An 18,886-nucleotide genomic window follows, 5' to 3' on the forward strand; every position below is an offset into this window, starting at 1 on the left:
TGTGTATAGAGTATGTGTATTTCAGTCTGTGGGGTGGATGGGTTAGCTGATGGGTTGAAGCGGAGCACAAATATAAATCAATTTAAAAAGCTATACAAAAAAGATATTTTTGGGAGGTATATGGTTGAGGAAGAGTTGTGATAAGGGTTGCATTATGGGTTGTTTTATATCTACTTTTTAACTCCGGATGGATATGTGGGTTGTAAATAAACTTGGGATGCTGTTCATATATTTAATTTGGGATGTAAATAAATCTGGGATAGTTTATATATTATATTATATTATCATTCTATGATATATGAGTTATTAGAGGAGAAGTGAGAAAGGGGTAGGGAAATATAAGTTTTACTTCTACATACTCCTTTTCGGACACTATTACTCTTGTTTTGTTTGTTATTATTTTGTATCTGTTTTTATTTATTTGTATGTTCAAAATAAAGTCTTTCATACATTCATTCATTTTATTGACTGCTAAAATCAATTACATATTTTCTTACTGCCTAAAAATGACCTCTGTTTAAATTCAAGACATTTTTTTATAAATTTTCAAGGACTTAATGCATCAATTTGTTATAAAATTCAGTTTGTCCATATCCTTGATACAAACACTACATCCAGCATGGTATACTGCTGACACCTGGTGGTAATGGTGCATCACTACACTTTAAAATGAAAGTTAATTTAAATTAAAATTAAAAAAATGCAATTTTTTTTTTATTTATTTATTTGCACATATATAAAACTGCACAAAATCCATTCAATGAAAAAAAAAAAGAAATGTGTCAGGAGAGGTCAAGAAGCCACCGGCTCCCCCCAACCCCAGGAGTTTTCACTTCAATATCTAGATGGATTAATATCACATAAATGATTTAATCTTGATTTCTCAACTGAAAAGCACTTTATTTCATCATAATTGGACAATATTATCTCTGTGATTAAAGGTATTAATGGTGCAGCGGCCCCTTTAAGAAATCCGTCAGACGCTCCAGCGCCCAGTCGCGGCGCGTAAACCGAATTCTGTTGTTGTCAGCAGCAACCAGCTAATGTAGCTCTAAGCTAAGCTAACGTTAGCAGACCGGTTAGCTATCAGCACACTATCTCATTCACCGGAATAAAGAAGGAGAGTTACGTTACGTTTCGGTTGACCCGGTCAGAACAGTCTCACCGGCTGTTTGTGTCGGGAAATCAGTGAAGATGACTTCTGCCCCGGTGAGTGTACAGTAACTGTTAGCTAGCTGTATATGAGCTCACTGAAGTTGGTTTCTGGTCGGTAGCTTCTCTGCTCACCAGCAGCTCAAAGACCAGAGTAGCAAGACAGAGTTATGTTATATGATATGGGAACTTTCCCCATGAACAGAATTTACCCTATTTGTGTTAATAAATCATCTTAAATGAGGGTGATTGTACCCTTGTTGTTGGTATTGGGTGAAATGTCTGGTAAAGTTATTTCAGGCAAAGGGGTCCCTTGACCTCTGACCTCCAGATATGTGAATGTAAATGGGTTCTATGGGTACCCACGAGTCTCCCCTTTACAGACATGCCCACTTTATGATAATCACATGCAGTTTGGGGCAAGTCATAGTCAAATCAGCACACTGACACACTGACAGCTGTTGTTGCCTGTTGGGCTTGAGTTTACCATGTTATGATTTGAGCATATTTTTTATGCTAAATGCAGTACCTGTGAGGGTTTCTGGACAATATTTGTCATGGTTTTGTGTTGTTAATTGATTTTTAATAATAAATATATACACACATTTGCAAAGCAAGCATATTCTCCTACTCCCATGGTGATAAGCGTATTAAATACTTGACAAATCTCCCTTTAAGGTACATTTTGAACAGATAAAAAATTTGCGATTAATCCTGATTAATCATGCAATTAACTGCAAATAAATATTTTAATCAATTGACAGCCTTAATAAAAAAATACAAAATCAAGTGAAATATGAGTTGTGTGCAGTGCAGTGTGTTGCAGGGGTCCGGGTCTTTTTTCTCTTTTGGTCAAGACAATTTGAATATTACATTTTAAATACATTTTAAGAACTTTCTAGGTACTAATGTAGGATGAGGATCCATACAGGCAGGGTCTGGAAGTAACATTTTTCCTCACCTGCCACTGTGGCAGGTCACTGAACATTTCTACCGGTCACTCAATTTCTTTGTCTGCCACTTCTGAAATCTAGTTAGAACGCTTTAAAATTGTAAACACTGAGTCAGTGGTACCAGACTGTAGAATTATGGAATATATCATGTAACCTTAATCCATGACTATATTTGGTAACACTTCATTTTACAGGTCCACAAATTTCATGGTAATTAGGTGATAATTAGCAAGTTACCTATTTGAAATTTCTTTGGAATTACTGCCAAATTACCCCAATATTTACCTATAAATGTAACGAATATTCTTTATTATAAACATAATTTAATAATGGAATGTTAAAATAGCATCTCAGCGTTCAAACTAGGCCCTTAGGCTTGAGGCTTAAATATATTACCAGCTATTGGGAAATAGCAGATTAAATAATGTTTATAAAAAAGTCATTTTGATCAATTTTGAGGTAAATATTGGGGTAATTTGGCAGTAATTCCAAAGAAATTTCAAATACTTGCAAATTATCAGCTAATTACCATGAAATTTGCGGACCTGTAAAACGAAGTGTTACCATATATTTAATTTAGGCTTTAGAATTGCTTTTTAAAAATAATATTTCTTAATATAAGGAAAACCTACCTGCCATGGTGGCAGGTGACCTGAAATTTTTACCTGCCACAGCCAACATTTACCGTTATTTGGCAGGTGGCAGGTGCTAATTTCATTCCCTGCATACAGGTATAATGTAGTTATAACGGTGAATGATCTGGTTATACTCTCCATCCATTAACTAGTCTCCATCCTTCTATTCCCAGTTGACATTGGGCGAGAGTGGTCTGACAATAACATATCAACAAGGAACCAAATTCGTTAAGACAATAGTTTATTTATTTACATCTCTAGTTACCTTATATAAAAAAACACAAAAGTACAAAACTTTACTAAAATGTATGTAAGAGCTCCTCCTGCTCAATATAAAACCCATCACAAGTTCCAGAAGTCCTTTTTACCGTGTTCAACTCTCGACGCCATACTAACATACAGTAATTCCAAAGAAATTTCAAATACTTACAAATTATCAGCTAATTACCATGACATTTGTGGACCTGTAAAATGAAGTGTTGCCATATATTTAATTTAGGCTTTAGAATTGCTTTTTAAAAATAATATGTAGGGTTAGGGTTAGGGAAGGGTTAAGGTTAAGGAAAACCTGTCTGCCATGGTGGCAGGTGACCTGAAATTCTTACTTGCCACAGCCAACTTTTACCCTGTTATTTGGCAGGTGCTAATTTCATTCCCTGCATACAGGTATGATGTAGTTATAATGGGTGAATGATCTGGTTATACTCTCCATCCCTCTAATCCCAGTTGACATTGGGCGAGAGTGGTCTGACAATAACAGATCAACAAGGAACCAACTTCGTTACGACGATAGTTTCTTTATTTACATATCTAGTAACGTTATATAAAAAAAAACACAAACGCAAAAAGTACAAAACTTTCCTAAAAGCATGTAAGAGCTCCTCCTGCTCAATATAAAACCCATCACAAGTTCCTAAAGTCCTTTCACCGCGTTAGGTTAACTCTCGACGCCGTACTTGTCAAAGTGTCTCATGATGATGCCCAGCTCCAGCTCCACGGTCCCCATGGCCTCGGTGTGCAGCCTGTATCTGTCCGCCCCGCTGTAGATGAGGTCCGGGCTGCGGAGCTGCGGGCCTCCGCCGACAAACATGTGAGCCAGCTGCTCCTGCCAGGAGCCGAGCGGCCTCCAGGTCACACAGCTGACCCGGTGCTGTCCGGGGCTGGAGGGGACATGGCAGTACCCGTACCCGTACAGCTGGCCGCGGCCGAACGAGTCCTGGTGCCACACCTGGAGGTGGATCTTCGGCCAGCCTTGCAGCCCTTTAGTGGCGTAGTGCAGATCGATGGGGTGGCTCCAGTACGCCATGTCTCCTATCTGGGGGACGTCCACCTGGGTCTGTCCCTCCTTCAGCCCGGACAGGAGACGCCATGCTCCTCCTGTGTGGACTCCCCATTTGCAGAATAGGCTGTTCTGTGGGAAACCTCCGGCCCCGACGATCTGGCCTATAATGTGCAGCTCTGCCATGTTACAAATGCTCCCCTCATGCAGCACCGAGAGTCCTCTCAGGTCCTCCGCCACTAGCACAACAGCTAGCAGAAACTATAGCACAACAGCTCTCCACGGTCTCCTTGGTAACTGCTGTCGACGCGGCGACTAGTGATGTGTTGGTCACGAACGAGCCGGTTCAAAGAGCCGGCTCTTTTAAGTGAACGATAAGAGCCGGATCCCGTCCGAGAGCCGTTTTTTTTTCTTTAATTAATTCAAGGCAGAATGATAGGATGATCTTCTCAGCGCCACAGGCACTCCATGCACTGACTGTGACTGAATGTTGTGTTAATGACGTCCGTGCGATCAATCAGGTGAGGACAGACAAGGATCATACCATCAAGCAGGGAGGGGCGGGGATGCACGGTGCGCTGACGGTCTACAGGTACAGAGCAGGAGGGAGAGGAGGAGAGAAAGAGAGAGAGGAGTGTGGTGCACGAATAGCAGACAAGATGAGTGACAGTTGGAAACGAAGCAGCATGTAAAATTACGATATTCTGGAAATGATAAAGTTTAGTATAATAATATTGAATAATTTAAGTGATATATGTGTACACATACTAATCATGGGTCAAAACAGCGCTAAATTTGGCTGAATTATAAAAGGCAGAAGTGGTAAAACGAAGAGTCGTTTGGGAGCCGAAAGAGCCGGCTCTTCTTGGTGAGCTGAGCCAAATGATCTGGCTCACTAAAAAGAGACGAAATTCCCATCACTAGAAGCAACATTCCACCCTGAGTGTAGTTTCTCAGGCAGCACTTCCTGTCACAATGCCAATAGACCCTGCGTTCTTCAATAGCATCTACAGACCTAAAGCCTAATTTATGCCAAATTAGTGTTAGGTTTTCAACACAATGCCAGATACAAAGCTAATTTGACTGGTGGAGATTTTTTTTGCGTTGGCATAACTTTGAAAACTGCCGCCTGACAGGCTAAGCGGAGGGCTTAATAAATGTGTACGGTTTCTGCGTTTGACGTATTTCCTTGTTGGCATCGTTTATGAAACAAAATAAGACATCCATAAAAATATATATTCTATTTATTATGAAGACATCGCTGCATGTTCATTCATCATAATCAACCTGTTATGATGACTGAATTCAACTTCACTGCAAGCCTTAAAACGAGATCTCTGGGATTTAATCAGGCTTTGGAGTCTAATAATGACTAATAACACTGTGAAACAGCGCCACTCCGCGGCTGTAGTGCTTCCAACTCCAGACAGTATATTTTGCTGCACATTATTTGAAACAATTTCCCTTGGGATAAAGAAAGTTTCATCTTATCTTTTTTTTATTTCTTTTTTTATTGAGAAATTTACATTACAATATGGCATCGTACAGAACAGTCCACAACTACAAGGGAACAGACAAGCCTGGAAATTGGCATACAGTGCATAAGAGTGTGGAAGAAGAGAGAAAAAAACCCCAAAACAAACAAAAAAAAGTAAGGGAATGTGTGAATAGTGCTAATAGTGTGATAGAGGTTCTCTGTAAGGTTAAGGTCCTCAACTAACATTGGAAGCTTCATAGCATTTCTTTTCCTTCATATGTTTCAGAGATGAAAAGTAAAGACACACAGCTCCTTATGAAAAACATAGAAATTTGGTCTTGATTTCAGGAACCTATTTTTATGTATAAAAAACTTTCCAAGAACGATTATGGAATTGATTGCCTGGTCATGTACTGGATCTTTCACTAGAGAGATCTAGTTAGATTAGAAAAAAATACAAATTTAGTGGACAACCAATAATGCAAATCATCCCAGAAAGAATTAGCCAAAACACATTCATAAAATAAATGTCCTGTAGTTTCAATGTGTTCATCACAGAACAAGCAATTATTGTGATCAAAACCAAAACGATTTCTTAAGAATTCAGCACAGGGGTATATTTCACTGAGAACCTTAAAATGAACCTCCTTCGCTTTTGGTGCAATAGGAAATTTGAAGAATTTCGATCTTAGTCTCTCAGCTGTTTGAAGAGAACGGATATAATTCTTTAGTAAAGGTTTGCCGAATCATGACGTTAGGTAGTTTTAAGTTAATGAGGTTGTGACCATTCACCAAAAGCGAAGGGAGATTCGGGTTTCTATCTTATCTAAATGCCCATGGTTTAGTAATGATGTTTCCAACAATCAGATATGGGTGTCATGGGCCTTTATTATCACAGAAGACATTTAGACTAGTCATAGTATGAAAAGCACAGGTGTCAGTATTTTACCAGCCGAAAGTTTACCCTGCTTTACTTGCTTATAAGCTGTATTGAAAACAGACTTATCTGTACAAACTCTTAACTCATTGCAGAGAATGCTATCAGTTTTTAGCTACGTATGCCATTAGGGGCCTGTTTGCTTATGTTGCCAGGACACTGCCTATCATGTCACACACCCACACAGATTGAACTTTGATTGTTGCTTCTTTACTCATATTTAATGTTATTGACAAATACTCTGAAACAAGTGCTCACACGCTTTAATATGTGGCTACTGCAACCTGTCTCTCTTTTTATCCATACAGTCTGATCCAACTCTAGAGAGACATTTCAAGGGTCACAGGGACAATGTTACAAGTGTGGACTTCAGCTGCAACATGAAACAGATTGGTAACTGCTACTTCATTTTTCTATGTGCCTTTGTGTTTATCTGTCTGTGGCCAGATCATTTGCTGCAACTGATTTCTTTTTATTTTATTGTCTGTGTGCTATGGTTTCTACACATTTTGCTCAGTTCCCACACCTGTGCTCCCTCCCCTCCCAGCCACAGGTTCTCATGACTCCTGTGTGATGATCTGGAACATGAAACCTCAGATGCGAGCGTATCGTTTTGATGGACACAAAGATGCTGTCACTTCTGTTCAGTTTTCTCCTTCTGGCCACCTGGTGGCCTCTGCCTCCAGAGACAAGACTGTACGTCTGTGGATGCCCAGCATGTGAGTTTTCTAACTTATTCCACCTTTTGTTTTTTTAAGTACATCTCTATCATCTCTCATTATTATTTATTGTATTGTACTGGAAAGACTCCCACAAAGGATAAAAGCAACAAATCTCCTGCTTCTGCCAATACAGAAGAAGGCACACATTTCTGAACACCCACTTGTTTTTGATAATTTGTTTTAAACTTTAGTGTTGTCTCGGTGTGTGTGTGTGTGTGTGTGTGTGTGTGTGTGTGTGTGTGTGTGTGTGTGTGTGTGTGTGTATGTGTCTACAGGAAGGCTGAGTCAACAGCTTTCAGGGCTCACACTGCCACTGTGCGAAGCGTTAACTTTTCTGGCGATGGACAGAATCTGGTCACAGCCTCTGACGACAAGACCATCAAAGTGTGGACCGTCCACAGGCAAAAGTTTCTCTTCTCTCTCAACCAGCACATCAACTGGGTCCGCTGTGCCAAGTACGATGCACACACACACACATACCCGCACACCTACATACAGTTTTCACAATTAGATATAACTATCTGGCTGCTGCAGATATTTGTTGTATTTACATATAGATATATCCTATACATTTCTGAATTGTTTTACAATTTGGGTGAAGGCAGCCGACGCTAATAGACTCAACAAGCTCATCAGGAAAGCAGGTTCTGTCCTGGGAGTTGAACTGGAGTCTTTGGTGGAGGTGTCTGAGAGGAGGATGCTCAGGAAACTACTCAGTATTAGGGACGACACCTCTCATCCCCTGCACACCACACTGGAATCATACCAGAGCACCTTCAGCCGTAGACTGAGATCACAGAGGTGTACCACAGAATGCCACAGGAGGTCTTTCCTACCAGTGGCCATCAGACTATAACTCCTCCCCCTTCTGCAGGAAGGACAACTGAGAACAAAAATAATATCAATATCATGTGCAATATCACTGTTTAGTGTGTGCAATATTAATGTCCATCATGTGCAATATTACTTCCTTTTCTGTTTTTTAGCTTACTTTACCTTTTTTATTTTGCTTATCTTATTTACTCATTTTACTAAATGTATCTTACTTAATTGTTATTCTATTAGGGCACTGGTGCTAGAAATAGTACTTTTTATTCTATACACTTGAACTTGTTGTCATTTTGTTGTAATTTTGAGCAATCTCTGGCACAAGAATTTCCTTCAGGATTAATAAAGTTCTATCTTATCTTAACTTATCTTATCTTTAATGAATACATGTCATTAGTAAAAAGTGAAGCTGAAGACGTAGGTAATGGACAGGTTTTGATATATATTTTCAATACATTTTTTGCAGGTTTTCTCCAGATGATCGTTTGATTGTGTCGTCCAGTGATGATAAGACTATAAAGCTGTGGGACAAGAATAGCAGAGAGTGCATTCATTCTTTCTATGAACATGCGGGGTGAGTAATTGAGACCAGAAAAAAAGATGCACTGGAAAAATGTGGATAAGAAATGTTCTGATGTGTGTGGGAGAAAGAATTGCAGTGAGTGAACAAGAATAATCCATCTTATTGTGTTTCTCCTGGTATTTTTGTAAATGTTGAGGGTTTAGAGCATTATATACTTGTGTAATTTATTTATTTAAAAACACTGATGTTTTAGCAACAACAACTGAAAAAGGCGACGGGTCCCATAACCATGTGTTATGTCAAAATCACTGTAACCAAGGCACTGAATTCCTACTCATTCATTACAACAAATGTCTCTAAAAGCATCCGCTAAAAGCCTCAATTGAGTGTTTTGGAATTGTTGTAAAAAATATTCTCTGGTGGGTGTTTCCAAGTAATATTTTAGATCAAAAGTGTGGTGTTAGTTGAATTAACCTGGAATAATGAATTTTAAGTCATGATAAAGCTTGGCCAAAGGCCTAATTTCATTAAATGTCATGTTTTCTTTCTCCTGAAGTTATGCAAACCATGTGGACTTCCATCCCAGTGGAACATGCATCGCTGCAGCCAGTACTGACAACTCTGTCAAGGTGTGGGACATCAGATCCCATAAGATGCTACAGCACTACCAAGGTAAAGACCCCTCAAAAAACGTATAAAGGAAGTATCTGGTTTATAATGATGTCATTTGAAGATCATGGTCAATTGCTACAGCGAACTACAATTTGAATTCAATCACTGCGTATTCGTAGCTTTAATGCAAAGTCATTATTTGAATTACTAAGTCTTCAAAGTTGACGCGATAATAACGCATTACCGCAAATTTGTTTTAACGCCACTAATTTCTTTAACGCAACTTGCGATTTTTATTAACCTCTTAAAAGTCCGACGGGCCACCGTCAGACCCGGCGGCTATTCGATCTTTCAGAGGTTGTAGCAGGCTCAGTTTTAAAGCTAGAGTGAAGATACTGGAATCATATGAAACTAGAAAAACCTAAGGAATCAATTGGTACCAACCATGTACTTCGCTTGTTGTGAAGGAGGTGAAATAACGCTCCAAACTTACGATACATTTTGGCGAGGAAAAACTGTCATGGCCATTTTCAAAGGGGTCCCTTGACCTCTGACCTCAAGATATGTGAATGTAATGTAATGGGTTCTATGGGTACCCACGAGTCTCCCCTTTACAGACATGCCCACTTTATGATAGTCACATGCAGTTTTGGGCAAGTCATAGTCAAGTCAGCACACTGACACACTGACAGATGTTGTTGCCTGTTGGGCTGCAGTTTTCCATGTTATGATTTCAGCATATTTTTTATGTTAAATGCAGTACCTGTGAGGGTTTCTGGACAATATTTGTCATTGTTTTGTGATGTTACTTGATATCCAATAATAAATATATACATTTGCATAAAGCAGCATATTTGCCTACTGCCATGTTGATAAGAGTATTAAATACTTAACAAATCTCCCTTTACAGTACATTTTGAACAGATAAAAAATGTGCGATTAATTAGTGATTAATCAAGATTAACTACGGACAATCATGTGCTTAATCACGATTAAATATTTTAAACAATTGACAGCGCTAGAATTAATAAATGACAACCACATCAACCCTTAAGACAAACATTTAGGGAAGCATTTACTACATTTTTTGCTTAAAGAAACTCAGTTTATCCACTCTTGATGCCTTATAGAATAAATTAAATTCTCGGGCTTCTATGGCAAAACCAAGTCAAAGTCTTGTCGTCCACTCCCACCCAGACTCTGCAACACAGCTAAAGTAAAGCCTCACCTTTAAACACAGTGAAAAATACAGCAAATTACTGAAATAACACCAAGATCAAATTAAGCTTTTTAAAGCTCACGGTTAAAGTGGTAATCAAGATTCCTCGCATATTCAATAAGCCAAATGTTGATGCCTTTTGTCAGTCTGCCTCTCGGTCTGATTGTTCTAATCAGCTCTCTTAAATGGATTTGAGCTGTGAGATCTAATAATGGATAATCACATCTGTCTGAGGAGATGGGGCATGAAGATAAAAGCTTTTCCTCTCCTCTCATGTCTTCTCCTCTCCACAGTGCTTCCCTTTACATACTGTAGTTAATCACCAATTGTGCCAGCCTAAAGTGTGAAATTGTGGTCAAAATGTGGCGTGGTTACTGTTAGATCTCCATGAGAATTAGTGGTAGTAGGTATCATGTTTAGTTGTCTTTTCTCTTTTAGTTATTTTTGCCCTCTGTTGGGTGGTTAATTCAACTGGCTTTGAATTTATTAGGGTGTTTACATTGCTCACTGTCCTTGCGTGAACCTAAGCCATACCCAAAGAATACATCCCCCTGCTCTCAGTATAGTCGGATGCGGCCTTTCAGCATCGTGTTGCAGCTATAGAGGTACCAGTGTATCTTATATATGTCATAGCATCTTGTAGCCAGCAGAGGGACCATGTCGCTCGTCGAATGTCTTGCTTGTCCTCTCATTTGTCTCAGTCAAGAACCCAGTCACCAGATGGTAGATTGATTTCAGGTCCGGGGAAGTTTTGATTAGTTGCTATAGGCTACTATACTTGACGTAATGATATGTGCTAATGTAAACCTGATGTTAAGCCATTCTCAAGTTACACAGCAACTGAGGCACTGGGATGTACAGCAGCAGCGCACTTCAGTGGGATCCAGGCAACCGTGTTAGGAAGCATCTGGTCTGCTGAAGTGTCCTTGAGCAAGACAGTGAACTCTTAAAACACCCCTGAGGTGTTGGTGTATAACTGAATTTGTACTCTGACATCCACTTGTTTGACCAACACTATTTTTTTGGTGTTCTTATTATCTGATTTTTATAACATGTAGTATTTTGTCTACGTCTCAAAAGTTAAATATCTTTAAAAATGTGTCAAAGTCATTGTTATTGTCATGATTTTAATCACAATGTTTAATAATGGCAGACAAAATTGAACATGTAAATTTGCAAAACACAGTAAAGCCTGATGAACAACAATGAGATTTTTTACTTTTTGTCTTTAACTGCACAAAGGAATACACTTCAGTTTGAATTACAGTAACAATATGTCTGTTTCAGTCCTGTCATAAAGCCTGTGACTGTGTTTTCCAGTCCACAGTGGTGCGGTGAACAGCTTGTCTTTCCACCCGGCTGGTAATTTCCTCATCACTGCGTCCAGCGATTCCACAATGAAGATACTGGACCTTGTAGAGGGCAAGCTACTGTACACACTGCACGGACACCAGGTAAGACACACACACACACACACACACACACACACACACGACACATGGATACTGTTTAGATATCCTACAGATATCCTACAGGCCTAACTGCAGTTAACCCAGTCATGATCATGATAGGTCATGTCTGTAGTCTGCTCTGCGGTTCCTCAGTGTGTGGACAGTTATGTGTGTGTTTGACATTTCCTTTGTGCATGTTTGATTCTGTGAAGTGTGAGAGTGTGCGTATGATGCCTTTTTTGTATATGGTGTATTTTAGTACTTGCCAGGCGAGCGGGCAGCCCACTCATAATGACTCATCTCAGGGTTGTTGGAAGGAAACAGAACTGCGTTTGTGCCTCCGTTCCTCTGGATCCTCTCTTCCTCCTCTTCTTCTCTTCTTCCTCCTCTCTTGTTTCCGTCCCGTGCTTTTTTCTCTGTGTGTTCTGGGGACGTTTCAGCGTTACCCATCGTCATCATCATCCTCATTTTCCTCCTTGTCCTTCTCTATTAACTCCGAACCTCTCATGTACTCCCATTTTGGCTGGCTGGACCAGTCGGCCGGACGGCTCACTGACTGTATCTGTTTGTTTGAACAGCTGATGGACTGGCGTGCTGGCTAGTTGTGGAAATCAGTGGCTTGCCAGTACCACATGTGGTCCATCTGTTTATCTATCCCTCTGTACACGTTGCCCGTCTCTCATTTCTGCCTCTTTTTGTCGGTGTCACCCGTGCTTCTCTTCAACCGCTTGCCAAGACTCTTCTCTTTGTCAAGATAAAAAAAGCACTTTTTTCCCCTCTTCTCACTTCACACCTCCAAATTTGTCATCTCCTGCACTCTGTCTCCGTTTCTGTTGTTGTTCTTTTTGGCTCAGTGGTGACTTCGCCAATCTGTTGGTGCTGCAAGCGCTCGGGGTGTTAATTGTCTCTCCAGTCGCATAGCTTGAAAATGGGAGAGACCCCCATCTGTTTGGTGTGGGTGTTTAGGTTTATGTGTGTTTATGTGTCTGCTCGTCTGTGTATGTGCGTAGACCTATGAGCATGTACTGCATGTGAAAACACATGAGGGATCTGTGTTTTTTCGTTTGGATCTGACTAACGTGTTGTTTACCTCGCCTCAGGGTTTACCTACGTACCTGGCTGGGTTGAAATCCGGCTAATTTAGATTAATTTTTCTCTCTGCTCCGCTGTCTGACAACTGACTTTCACAGTGTGATCCAAAACTTTTTAATGTAGAAAATCTTCAACTTAGTACACAAGTATACTTTAGCTTTTAAAGACCCCACGAAAGAGATGACATGCTAGTGTTTTACATAGTTAAATGTACTCCTGCTTGAAACGGGTTGTAGGGTGGGACATCATGTCAGGTTAGATTTGATTTTTTGAAGTTAAAAAGTAAAAAATGGACACTGACAGCCTTCATGCTGTTCTATTAAAGGTACACTGTGGAGTTTTTCTTTTACCAATAGGAGTGCTCTGAAGCAATGGTTTCAAGAGTGGGTCCCTGCTTTGTTTGTATCCCTTGTATGTGCACAAATATGCATGGTGCATATGTATGATGTGATACACATTCCTGCCAATGGTTTCATGCTATTCCACCGATCAACAGTTGTTGGTAAGAAATGTAGCAATGCACCAACAAAGGCAAGGAAGAAGAAGGAGACTGCTGGCAGGCGAACTTGGTTGTAAACAATATGGGTTTCATATTTTTCTAAAAAATAATTTCTTGGGAATGCATTCGACATATTTATTTGGCCTTAAAATACACTACCCCAGTTTTAATCCTGTGTCCATGTGTTGATCTCTTGTTATATGCCAAATATATGTAAAAAAAAAAAAAAAAATGCCGGGCGCCGCTCATCTGTACGTACTACCCACCCTCCAGCGACACAGAGCTAGATACACACAATGTGAAACATTGAATGCTAACATAACTTTGTTTACAGGAAAACTTCACAGGGTACCTTTAATAAAAAAAATAATAATAATAATATAGTGTACAAAGATGGCATCCGTTCATTACAATGAAATTTGCGTTGTTGCAAGCTGACGCCCAAATATACACCTTCAACACATTACTAGTGCTAATGCCAGTTAAAGGACAAATGTAGACCTGCAGGTTTTCTATGACGGCAGAGTTTTACTGTTAACATCCTAACGTTTATGATCAGATTTTATTGGTGAATCTAAATATGCTCCTGAGTGCAAATATGTGGAATATATGTTTATAGGAGGAGGAAAAGGCAGAATTTGGGACTAAAATTCATCATATTTTGATGTCCTAAGACCAGATGTATAGTGATGCGCTTATCCCATTTTCTCCCCAATATCAATTCTGATGTGTAAATTGAACGTATTTGTTGATACTGAGTACCAATCTGATACGAACACTCTTCGCCTTTTTTCAATTAAGTGCTTGTTTATCTCCTTTCTGAAGTGTAACCGGAGACATTCATATCCAAGATTGATTTTAATCATCTTTTGTTTGTTATTATTTTAGACGCATTACAAGGCCACGTCATTACAGTTTTATAGCAGCACGGACTAAGACACGGATCTGCTGTTAAATATATAATTTTAAAGAAATAACGGTGTACAAAACATAACCAGCTCAAGCATTTCATTGTTTTTGTTAGTCATAACGTTATGGAAAACAACATGTGGGACCTGTCTGGTTTCTGCAACCCTTGTTCATTTATCAGCATGCGCGTGTGTGTGTGTGTGTTTTATGTGTGTGTGTGTGTGTGTGTCTGGCCATGGCAAGTGCCAGCCTGGCAGCAGGCATTAGTCAGAGCAGAGACAGAACATGCTGTCTGTCAGGCCGTCGCGTTGCCATAGTGACACTGTCTGCTTCTCTCAGGTGCTTCTGGGAAACCATTCCTCACCCAAACCAGCCTGTCTGGGTGCCATCCGCAGGACACACAGCTCCTTTTTTTTCTTCCCAGCAGCCTCCCTGGCTGTTTCTTTTCCCTTCTTTTGTTTGTTCTGTCCTTCATCCTCTCTTTGAACACAGTCAGAGGGCTCAGGCTGTAATCGTTGACCCCATTCTGCATTGTGAGGTAGAGAAAAGAAAGAGAAAAACGAGAGCGTGATTTCTGAGTTTTTCAAGCTGGATTCTGTACGCACTCCAGGTTCATATACACCCACACAGGGCATGCCAAAGTCTTGACATCCGCAGGTGATCGTTTTTTGGCTCTGACCATGTGTGACCTCACATCACCTCAGTCTCCGCTCTCTGTTATTGATTGCTCTGCCACAGCCACACACGCCCACCCCCTCCTCCACACACACAAACACACACACACACACACACACACACACACACACATGCATGAACTTCTGTTCTGAGCAAATTTGTGTTTCCTCAAAGAAGAGTTTCCTAAATACTATGAGTTATAGACACAAAAAACACTTAATCCTCTCCATTTTATGTTATATATAACTTTTTTGTGTGTGTTTTTATTTTTGTATTTTGATAAATTATGTAGTGTTTACTTCACCCTGTATTTAACACTTACACTGCAGCTATATTGCTTGGCAGAAAAGAAACATTTTTAATTATTTATATTTTTCAAAGGTAATATATGTAGTGTTTGAAAATGAATGAATGGGCAGAATGCAACACATGGACTACACCATTTTCATAGGGGTTGCTTCATTCTTTTCAAGGCTGCAACTAACAATTATTTTTATTATTGATTAATCTGGCTATTTATATTATTTATCTATTAATTGTTTTGTCTATAAATTGTCTGACCAACAGTCCAAAACCTACAGATAATCAGTTTGTTGTCACTTAAGACAAAGACAAGCAGCAAATAATCACATCCGAGTAGCTGGATGTGGATCAGCTAATGTTTGTCATTTGTGCTTGGAAACTGACTCAAGAGATTAAGCAGTTATCAAATTAGTTGCTGATTAAATAATCTGTTCGACCGACTAATCGTTTTAGCACACTTCATGAGATTTGCTTTGGATTTCCACAGCATAGATCTGCCCATGCTTGTTGCGTATTTTTCTTCATTGGGATTTGTTTGATTTCTGAGCACAACATTTCATAGCAACAATGACATTGTTTTCCTTTTCAACCTGAATAAACAGTTTGCAGCTTTATAGTTTCAGAATACTTCTCTTTGTAAGAAAGATAAGGCAATGTTGGGATATGTTTTTACTGTATAATCACCTCCATTCTCATCTCTGTGTTTCTCTTTCCCCTCACTCCAGGGTCCAGTGACCTGTGTGGCCTTCTCCAGGACAGGAGAGTATTTTGCCTCTGGAGGTTCTGATGAACAGGTGATCACTTATTCTTCTAACTGATCTATTGATATGACATGATATTCACAGTCTATTGATATATTATATTTATTATGTACTTTCCTTATACCTCTGATAGTGATACTGAAAGTTATAACTGACAATTTATGAAACAACCGTCATGAAAATGAATTAAGAACTTGAAAAAGAGAAAGCAAAACTATTTTTACGCAGCACATTTCATTCTTTGTAGATAAGATTATTGGTGATTTGACTTTGGTGTATTATTGTGGAATAAGCAATAATTTATATTTACCTTACAGGTAATGGTGTGGAAGAGTAATTTTGACTGTGCTGAAGGCAGTGATGGTGCCAGGCTACAACATAAAACTACTTCCAGCTTGCAGACGCTACCTGCCAGCTCCACGGCTCACCCCGCTTTTAACTCCCATCCATCTGGGCTCCGCAGCCAGGTAAGTTCAAACAGCTGGAGACAACCTCAGCAAACTGACAGCAAATCTGCTTTGATGTCCCATTTAGATCCAGCTTTACTTTTTATCCCAGACATGGACATGCAGCACATATCCTTCCCTTTCCCTAACACACATAACCCTAACATGCACACGTTGCTGCTGTCCTTAGTTAATATATCTGTACCTAGAGACCTCATCAGGAAGTCTCTACATCATGTGTCAGATTTTCGGCAAGCTTGGTTTTTAAAATGTAAAAATTAGTTTTGTCTGACCTCAACTTTGTCAAGCAGCAGCAGCTTTTTATTCATCTATTTATTAGGGCTGGGAAAAAAATCGATTCACCAATGTACATGATTTCTTTTTTTCTACAATTTTGAAATTGATTTTTTAATGCCAGTATCGATAGATTTGCTTTATCTGAGTCTATGCGGAGATAGAAGAAAGTTACCGCTTTTATTGTTGTAGTCTGAGTAGCGTGACGTCAGATAGCTGAAATGAAAAAGTAGAAAACGGTGGAGGTTCCACGTGGATAGGACCTGCACCTCAACATTTTAAATCCAACATGGTAAACACTACACATACAGTAAAGTATGGAAACATTTTGGGTTTCACACAGTGCCAGGAAAAGCAGAGCTAGACATCACGGCTGAAGCTGCATGCTAACTCTGTCACGGACAGGAAATGTTATCGTATTGCGGTAACGTGCGGTCAACAACTGTAGAGCACCGATACACTGACATTAATGTTAAATACAGTCAAAAGGCCCCAATGGAGCTGACCATGGATGTATAAAGAGAACGTAGCTGATGGAAGAGCTAGCGACGCACTTGGAAAAATTAGCAGAAGTATACACATGTGACTACATCAGGTTTTCAAAATAAGGTGTTAACAAAGGGAACTGTATACAAAATACATATATGGAAATAAGATTGATGGATTATATTCACCAGAAGTATAAAACATAACATGTCCCTTAGAAATTAAAAAGAAAATACCACTAATTTTTTGAGGGAAATGTCTTTATTCTTTGATTTTTGGGTTGCTGGAACAAATGAATAATGCCTGATAATGGCTAATATATTTGACTTCAGGACATCTCCGACTACATACATGCTGAAAATCAAACATTTTTACTCTATCAATTTCGATATTTTTCAAAGTAAAAATCCCCAGAAGTGTATGATTTAAACTTTTTCCTATGGTCTAGTGTTAAAAAAGTGAACAAAAAGTGCAATAAATCGTGATATTGAATCGCAATACTTCAAAATTGAATACATATCGACTCGGCACCCAAGTATCGTGATAGCATCGAATCGGGAAATAGGTGTATTGTCCCAGCCCTACTATTTATTTATTTTGTAATGTTCTGTTTAATTGGATATTTGTGCATGTGAGCGTGCCCCACTGGCTCACTCACGGCCGCCGCTCTGCACTGCTCTCATACGGTGGTTACAGCTGATAATGGTTCCCGATCCCACCCTGTTTTAACCCTGTTACCTCTGTCAGCAGTTTTGCTGTGGTTTTCATTGTTAGCGCTGTTAGCACAGTTAGCTGCGAGCCGCCCGCTCAGCCATCGCCATGTTGAGAGCCGTGCGGAGGCAGAAATGTTCCCAATCGCGCATGTATCGTTTATCACCTTTAAGGTTGATTATAGCACTGTGTGATCATCTGGAACTTTCTGATTTCAAGCCCAAGGATTTCCATAACCGTAGCGATTCCAAAACCTTTTGGCACTGGAGTCTACAATTAAGCAAAGTTTTATGATATTCTTAGAGCTTTACCAGTCGTGCGGCTAAAATATGTATTTTCCTGAGGGTTGCTCAAGCAAAACCCTCAGGAAAACTTCAAAATGATGTAAAAGTGGGGTCATCTTATAGTTTGGCCACAGGGTATATACACACAAATGAACACACACGCACACACAGATATGTCCAAGTGCTCGCATTAGCACAAAAACGACTAATTGAATGTGCACACACATTTGCATGCATGTGTGGCGACTGGCTCAAAAGTAAACATAAGGAAACACATGCACGTGCACAGATGCCCCTCAGAATTTCAAGCAGCCTGTGTGGCTGGCTTATTTCCTCCCTGCATATCCTTCCTTTGAAGTCTGCAGTGTGGCTCAAAGCTACATTCATATCTCACATGCAGGGCAAGAAATACCCCCTTATTCCCACATCTACACTTTGATATGGAGGAAGTTTTTTTTCCATCTCTCTGACCACATGGAATTAATTAAATATTAATCTGTGCGCGGTTTATGACTACGTCCTCAAAAACAGAGATATTTTACTGTTCCTCAGGTGAGTTTTGAAATTTGGATGATGACAAATTATGAAAATTAAAAACGGCAGTAAAAAGTAATGAAGTATGACTGTGTTTAAAACAC

At 39.6% G+C, this 18,886-nt stretch overlaps 2 protein-coding genes across 5 annotated transcripts in view; one reads left to right on the top strand and one right to left on the bottom strand.

Annotated features, from left to right (window-relative positions):
* The first annotated feature begins 1,167 nt into the window (after nt 1-1,167).
* The window catches only part of poc1a (POC1 centriolar protein A), a 48,075-nt gene continuing 30,356 nt past the window's right edge, over nt 1,168-18,886 (top strand). For 2 of the 3 annotated variants that reach the window (XM_074643192.1, XM_074643210.1), the window contains exons 1-9: nt 1,168-1,209; nt 6,742-6,826; nt 6,951-7,152; nt 7,431-7,610; nt 8,450-8,557; nt 9,063-9,178; nt 11,658-11,791; nt 15,992-16,060; nt 16,345-16,494. In XM_074643192.1, the coding sequence (XP_074499293.1) occupies nt 1,195-1,209; nt 6,742-6,826; nt 6,951-7,152; nt 7,431-7,610; nt 8,450-8,557; nt 9,063-9,178; nt 11,658-11,791; nt 15,992-16,060; nt 16,345-16,494 (1,059 nt within the window). In that variant the 5' untranslated portion in view covers nt 1,168-1,194. The remainder of the gene's footprint in view (nt 1,210-6,741; nt 6,827-6,950; nt 7,153-7,430; nt 7,611-8,449; nt 8,558-9,062; nt 9,179-11,657; nt 11,792-15,991; nt 16,061-16,344; nt 16,495-18,886) is intronic. The other variant, XM_074643201.1, reaches the window with a different exon arrangement.
* Nucleotides 2,598-4,480, bottom strand: b9d2 (B9 domain containing 2). 2 transcript variants are annotated; one of them, XR_012594890.1, is made up of 2 exons: nt 3,309-4,480; nt 2,598-2,733 (listed from the first exon to the last, which is right to left on the bottom strand). XR_012594890.1 is itself a non-coding variant. In XM_074643223.1 (1 exon), exon 1 carries the CDS (start codon nt 4,203-4,205, stop codon nt 3,678-3,680), a length of 528 nt encoding a protein of 175 aa, XP_074499324.1. In that variant the 5' UTR covers nt 4,206-4,480; the 3' UTR covers nt 2,965-3,677. The 2 variants fall into 2 exon arrangements, 1 of the variants encoding a protein (XP_074499324.1); XM_074643223.1 differs by lacking the exon at nt 2,598-2,733 and having other exon boundaries at nt 2,965-4,480.

The sequence above is a fragment of the Sebastes fasciatus genome, chromosome 1, assembly GCF_043250625.1.
Source record: "Sebastes fasciatus isolate fSebFas1 chromosome 1, fSebFas1.pri, whole genome shotgun sequence".
In the NCBI taxonomy this organism is placed as follows: Eukaryota; Metazoa; Chordata; class Actinopteri; order Perciformes; family Sebastidae; genus Sebastes; species Sebastes fasciatus.

What these genes read in the sequence shown, in the direction of transcription:
- b9d2 (XM_074643223.1), bottom strand. Translation starts at nt 4,205, where the DNA reads ATGGCAGAGCTGCACATTATAGGCCAGATCGTCGGGGCCGGAGGTTTC.